Genomic DNA, 7,596 nt, shown 5'->3' on the forward strand with positions numbered 1-7,596 from the left:
TGAAGGGGTATTTTTAAAAAGGGGTATGGAAAAAGGGGCATTTTTGAGAATGCGACTATTTCACGGGTAAACATACTAGCACAAAATAAAATAAATTTTTTTTATAAATATATTTAGTTGATAGATAATAGTTTGATCCAAACATATTCTCACGGGTTATATATTTTTTTTACAGAAATAAATTTTAGATCCGAGAAAATAACTTTACTCATAACTCTAATTTTATCTACATAGATTTATCCCGCACATAGTGCGGGTTGTTAACTAGTAAGATATGGTATTTTTGAGGTAAAAAAAGAAAGAAGATGTTGTTGATCAAAATAACTTACAAAAAAATATCCAATAACAATGTAAACTAAATCTGTGCTTAGCACAAAGTGACTATTAATATAATATATAACTAATACTCTATTTTTTTGGGTTTATTTATTTATTTATTTTACACTGAATTTAAACTGAACAAAACTACTTCCCTATGTTTCCTTGCTTGTCCGCAACCAGATTCGGTGGCTTAGACTTAATAGTAGCCATGTGGAGCTGCAATGCAAACGGATGTTCGTGTCCAGGCATACGTGTTACCTTCCACTGATTGCATGAATCCATCCATACAAATCTAATCTTAGCGGGATCCCCAGTACTGGTCGTCTCTTATGAATCCATTGAAACCAATCTGATGGTTATTCCCTCGGCTTTTTTGTGTCATATAAGTAAACCAACCAAGCTTCCGGTTTTAATTTAGTAACTCTTATTTCCATATCAAGAAATTTGAACAAATAAAAAACCAAAACAATACTTGATCCAAAGAGAAAATGTTAACATCAGAAGAAAAAGACTGATAAAACGAAGGAAAGATAATACATGTCTCTTCTTGACTTCTTCAACTACGCAAGTGACGTAGAAAAGGAATAAGAAGATAAAAATAGAAATAGAACCAACATGACGTTACTGTAGATTCAGCCTTCAGCTGAATGCAAGCTAACAGGTGGGTGAACGCGTTGACGACAATGTCAAGTCCTTGAGCATCTGAAGTTTCTTAGGGTACGTATAATGCTAATTTCTTAGAGTTAGTAAAGATAAAAGGATTTTAAATACTTTGCGCTTCTTAAGACAAATAATGCTAATTTCTTCTCTCCTTTTGTTCCATTATAGTCTTCCCACTGAAGATGTTTAAGACTTGATAACAGACATTCAGGAACTGAGCTGGGTTCATTCCAGCATGGGCTTCCCCGTTCCTTTTCCCCAGAATAATGGCACTAATTAAGATAAATATAATGGTATGAAATTAATGTACGGTAGTGAATCATTACAAACGTGCTGACATTAGACTGGGAAATTACCTTAAAAAGTCTGAGAGCTTGTAGTTTCGGGGAATCTCTGAGCAGACACATGAGTACATTTAACCACTCTTTTTCACATGTGCTCTTTTCTAAACGTACAAGACGGTGGAAGACGCTACCAACAGCATACGCATCCGCACCCAGGGTGCGGCACCCTGCAGCATATATGATAAGTACTAAAGCAATTAGTGGCCACATATTTGCTGACGGTGAAAGAATACACAAATCATATAGTTAGGATATAACTTTTTTCCTGTCGTTGTTCAATAATTGATTCTGAAAATAAAATCAAGGATGCAATACACAAAACGAGATATTACCTTCGCGGATGCCATACATAAAGCGAGATGCTTGACTGACGTAACAAAACTCAGAATATTCCCAGGATGAAAAGCGACAGTAATATCTGCCTTTACAATATTAGGCATTGGGCTCTCAATAAGACAAAACCCAGCCTCAGAATCATCAGCAATGTCAAAGCTCTCTAAAGAAGGAGTGTCTATCACAAATCCATCACCTTTAACCTCAAGTGATTTCTCCAAGAGTAACCTCTTGAGAGAAGGCACTCTTACAGTGAAAGTGGTGACATTGTCATCTGCACATTGCACCACAGCCAAGTCTTCAAGAACAGGACAACCGGATAAAAGCCTCTTGAGAAAATCATCACCTGGATATTTCACAGATTTAAGGCTCAACTTCTTAAAAGAGGGGAAAGAAATTGGGGAAGAAGCATCCACAAGAATCACATCATTTAGTTCCAATGTCACCAAGATCCTACAGCCAGTGTAGAAACTCCTTGGAATTATGGTTGGAGATGCACTAGAAGAACTGCGAATCTTGATTATCATCTCACGCACAGAACGGTTATCAGCAACACTAGTCCATAACGGAATATCTTCAACACTACAGGTTTGACCAAGTTTGAAATGCAAAGTTTCTAGAATTGGAGCCTTGTGCAAAAGTAAAGACCAGTCTACAAACCGCAAAAATCTTCCATAATCAATATCCTTGTAGCTATCATCATCATATATGAGTTTTGGCACCATCCTCCAAAGCGGCAGCCACCGTTTTGACAGAACCATTGTGGACACGGCATCTTTTGTACTAGGCAGAAACGACAGTATCCTCAACAGTACCCAATCAGGCAACGGACTAATCCTATCCATAAGACCACAAGCCGGAACCACAGACGAAATCCTGAAAACATAGAAAAGTTGAACTTAAGGTCAGATATGAGATACTCAAAAAAAACAAACAAATAGTCATAAGCAACAACGCAAAGGTCAAAGCAAACCATAGAGTGGTACAGAAACCACAACTAGAAAGTACACGAAAACGAAATCCAAACTCAAAATCAAGCGCTCAAAATTAAAAGGAAAAATGAATTAAAAAACTAAATACTTGTAAAACGAGAATCAGAGGATATTTGACAGAATAAACTAATACCTAAAACTCCTTCCAACTTTTCTCATTCAGTGACTCCATTTCCGCTTTATATAGGAACTCGTTCATAATCGATCAGATCGCTTCAGCTTCTCTAAAGAGATAGAGAGTCAATGACCATCGAGTCATTTAGAAAGAAACAAAAACATTGGAAAACGCCATTATCTTTACTCGCCTAATGAATGAAAATGTTATCGTTTCATATACTCATCTTAATTATATGTACTAGTATAATAAAAGAGACTGATATCCTAACATTGTTTTTATGTATCTATGTGTTAACAAAATCTTCTTAGTACAATTTTTATTTTGTGGAAAACGTAAATGTGATATGAATAATCCTTTCTTTTTTTTACATGGAGTAATCTTTTCTTTTAATTTGTATTTCTCAAAGCAGTTAACTTATTGGGAAATAACAATGGTGTTTCTCAAAGCAATCAATCCATTGGGAACAAAAGAAAGTGGAACAAAAAATCATTGAATTTTTACTGCATAGTTAATTCCAAACCAATTTCAAAATTTTGAATGTAAAGAATACATTCGTAGCCCAAAAAAAAAAAAAAAACAATGTAAGAATACATTCAATCCAACGGTCTGGATGTTAATTCTAAATGACCTGAAAAAGTTCCCATTTCTTCTTTGTCATTGGACCATAGTTTCTAAACCAACAGTGCTAATGTTTTTACCAATGTTTTTAAAACCGGACCGGTAACTGAATCAGAAAAGCTTATGGGTTATGGGTCAATATAGTTCGACCGGGGTTAACCGGGTTCAATTGCTTTTGATGATATTTTTATAAATAATAGGTATAAATATGTTTTCTATTTTTTTCAATGATTATAACTATGATATAATTGGATATGCAAATAAAATACTTTAATAATCATAATGTTTTTAAAAAACCTTTAAAAATAATAATTTCAAAGTGTAACAAACTCAAAGTATAACCAGTACTAGTAAAATAGTTTAGAAATTCAAATCTAAAAGCAACAAGAGAATAAGAGTGTAGAACATTCAATTTTCATTATCTAAGAAACCCTACTATTGCTAATTTGCTAAGAAGAAAACTAGAAAAGGTAAGTAATTAAATTAATTGCACTCATTCTTACAAAAAAAAAGTAGAACCCGGTTTTATCCGGTTTAATGGTTCACCGGTTTTTGGTTTTTTGCGGATTGATATAGTTTTTTACCGGTTCAATTTCTTTTGGGTTTTGATATTAACCCAATCCGAACATGTTGCCGGTTCGCGGGTTAACGTGGTTCGACTGCTGGTCTGGTCCGGTTTTGAAAACATTGGTTTTTACAAAATCTTGCCCACTTCTTAGAAGTATAAGCACCGATTGTGATAGAAGCTGAGATACTGAGATCGGAAGGCTTACATCGTGTTCTTTGACGTTGCCTTCGATTTTGTGGATGATCGAGTCAGTTGGTACGTGGTTGCCACAGTGGAGCATATCGTTTTAGTTTTTATGTTGAACTAGATTTTATACTATGACTGTTTAATGCACTATCAGAGAGCAAACTCAGTTTGAGGATCATATAGTTTCAAGTGCCGGCCCAACATTCATGAGTGCCCTACGCAAAAATTTAAAAATGTGCCTTTTTCATCTATGAAAAAAGTTATAAGTTGTTCATAGAAGAGCACAACTTGATATTTCAAGTACTTTTACATATCATACAAAAGAAAAAAGATATTTTACAAGTAAATAAAAAAGCTTTTATATATATCCTAAAAAAAAAGGTCTTTTGTTTAACAGATTTTTAAGTGAAAAAGGCTTTTAAAAATTTAGACCCGAATTTTTGGCTTCACTTGCTTCACCTGTGGGTCGGGCCTGGTTTCAAGTAAACAGAAAATGGAGCAGACTCATAATATGATCATAATTCTGAAGATAAAAACACAAGTGAAACAATATCTTAATTTTACATGTTTTTCTTTATTAATATACTAGATTAGGACCCGCCCGATGTGCGGGTTTATAATTTTTAAAATAAAATTAAATTTATCAAAGAATATAAAGTAAATATTTGTAGTAAGTAAATAGATACACTGAGGTGTCCAATGTGATATTTGATGTAAAAGAGCGACTTTACGGTTGAAACTATTAATCACATTTTTATTTTGAATGTTCTCGTTCGTGTGAAGTTTGAGATTTATCTCTGACTCTGGTCTTGTCAGAAGGTTTACCATATGAGTCGGTGTACTCGAATTTGGATTTTGTTTTCTGGAGGGACGCCTCTCAGCAGGGTGATCATGATCAACTTCTTCAGTTACCATGGATTTTATGAGCAATCTGGAAAACCATAAAAAATCAAGGTTAAGAGATAGAGACGAATGATATAATTACTCAGACTTTGGGCGATAATTTAGCCTAGGAAGAGGCGCTCTCTTTTACGGCAGTCATCTATGCTGCACCGAGACGGGTACTGGAACGGGAATCGGGTACGGGGACGGGGACGGGAAACGGCGAAGTAAATTTTTAGGGGTACGAGTACGGCAGGGGTATGTCAATAAAAATACCTATGGGATACAAATATATAAGAAACCACACATATATAAGACTCTACATAAAAAAAATACAAGTATGTATTACTATCCTCTATATTTGTGTATATGCCCAAGACTGATTCTAGCTTACGTTTCATGGTTATCCATCAAACACTAAACTCTAAACATATTTGAAGTAAAAAAGATGAGGACTAAACAGAGGATATAGGAATTAGTGAACATGTATAGAAATGTCAAATCTTAAGAAATCAAACTTTGGTGATATTTCCTATTCTTTTATGTTTTATTTGGAGGAAAAATAAGTGAATAAGTCGTCAAAACGTTTCTGAAACCCTATTACCGCCGTCTCCAAAACTGCCGTCGTCCCCGCCCTATTAGAAACGTCTCGGAGATGTTTTTTTGCCGTTTCCATGCCGTACCTGTACCCAGGACGTTTCTAATATGGGAGACGTCATCAAACTGCCGTCCCCGTGCATCATAGGCAGTCATGTCAGCTCCATCTTCGTGTTCAGATTTTTAGGTTTCTTCACCCCATTGTCAGATTGATGGTTCTTGGAAAGCAACCAATGTGCATTCATGAATGGGCTGGTGGTGTTGTGTTGGTGAGGAGCGAACATTGTTGTTGGGGGCCAAGTGTCTAAAACAGAGCCCCTCCCTCTGCATTCGGAGTTAAAAACGTTGTTGTGGGCCATTGAGCAGATACGTGTTGAAGGGATCGCTTGTCAACGTTTTGAGACTGATTGTGCTGAGTTATTCACTATGGTGCAGTCTTCTGAATATTGGCTGTCCTTCTCCCACTTGCTCGATGAGTTTAACTCGCTGGAGTCTTTTCCACTATTCTCCATCTCTTGGATCCCGCTTGCGTCAAATACGAAGGCGGATTGTCTTGCCCGTGCTTCGTGTTCTCTTATCTCTGAAGTTTCTTTTGTAAATCATTTCCCTCTGATTTGGGCAGCTAACCGAGAAATTTTCTTTTAATTGTTTGATTGAAAAAAAAACAGTAAATATATACACTTTTAGTTAAAGAAAATAGATGAAGATGAGTTCAAAGTTATTAAAAGAAAATTAAATTTAACAAAGAATATATATTTAGTTCTTTTCATAAGTAAAAACAATATATAAAAGTAAAAAAATAAACTTTTAATTATAGAAAATAGTTATTTTTTTGTTTTTGCTATAATACACTAATGTATATCCATTTACAAATCTATTATCTACGGCCCTGTTCGTTTTTGAGTAGCGACTGCGACTGATTTTAAGATATCTTATTTTTGTAATTAAGAGTATTGTAAAGGGTATAGTTATAAATTCTGTAAAAATACCCAATTAATTAGGTTAGAGAAGAAGACGAATGGTTCTGCAATTTTCATGTCTGAAGCTTCCTTTATCTGATTTCAAAAATGGTGATATGATTATAGAAAATGTAGCGACAGTCGCTGGTTCAGATCATGGCTTGGGTTTTATCGCTAGTTTTTCAGCGATTCCAAACTCTTGAAATTCTAGTCGCATCGATCAAAATTGAAGGAGAATTAAAGGAGAGATGAAGAGAGAGAAAGGAATAACAAAGGTATTTTTATGGTTGCTGTCGCTACTGTAGCTACACATAAACAAACAGGACTTTCATCACCACTAAAAGTGAATTCGTACACACAATTATATTTTACTATTAAAATATACTCTTTAGTCTTTACTACTACCAAGTACCAACAAATTGTTTTTATGAACACATTAAAGAATATATTATATGTCTCTTTACTTTAACATTTAAGTGGATACAAAAACGCATATATTAATCTTACACTAGATTCGGACCCGCACGTACATGCATGATTGATTTCAAAAACTAAATTTGCTATTAGATTCAGGTCCGGCTCAAATTTTATATAGATCCAGTACTATTTCAAACACAATACCTAAATATATACTGTTTTATTAAAAAAATGTTAACATGTAAAAGAATAAATCTTTTGCACCCTCTGCACATTTGCTAAGCCGACACTAATTAGATTTATAATATATTACATGTATGAAGTTATGTTTGTAAACATAATATACCATCAAATTAAATAAGTTTACATGTATTGAATATCGTTTTTAATAATCTGATCTGTTACGAAAACTTTTAAAATGATTTTCAAAAATATTGGGTATAAAACTGTTGATAAACCAGGAGTTGGTTTTTTTTTCCTTCATTCAATAATATTATTATACACTTGGTAAAATAGAAAACAAAAAAATGTGAACTTACAATGTCTTTGTAAAATATATTAATAAACACTTATATATCTTACACTAAACGTGTGGATGGAT

The 7,596-nt window shown here is 34.2% G+C and overlaps 1 protein-coding gene across 1 annotated transcript; it reads right to left on the minus strand.

The window, feature by feature from the left end:
- On the minus strand, positions 1,427-2,503 carry LOC104755730 (putative FBD-associated F-box protein At5g50270). Its single transcript, XM_019231216.1, has 2 exons — positions 1,658-2,503; positions 1,427-1,492 (listed from the first exon to the last, which is right to left on the minus strand). Exons 1-2 carry the CDS (start codon positions 2,501-2,503, stop codon positions 1,427-1,429), a joined length of 912 nt encoding a protein of 303 aa, XP_019086761.1.

This window comes from Camelina sativa, chromosome 2, assembly GCF_000633955.1.
Source record: "Camelina sativa cultivar DH55 chromosome 2, Cs, whole genome shotgun sequence".
NCBI classification, from domain to species: domain Eukaryota; kingdom Viridiplantae; phylum Streptophyta; class Magnoliopsida; order Brassicales; family Brassicaceae; genus Camelina; species Camelina sativa.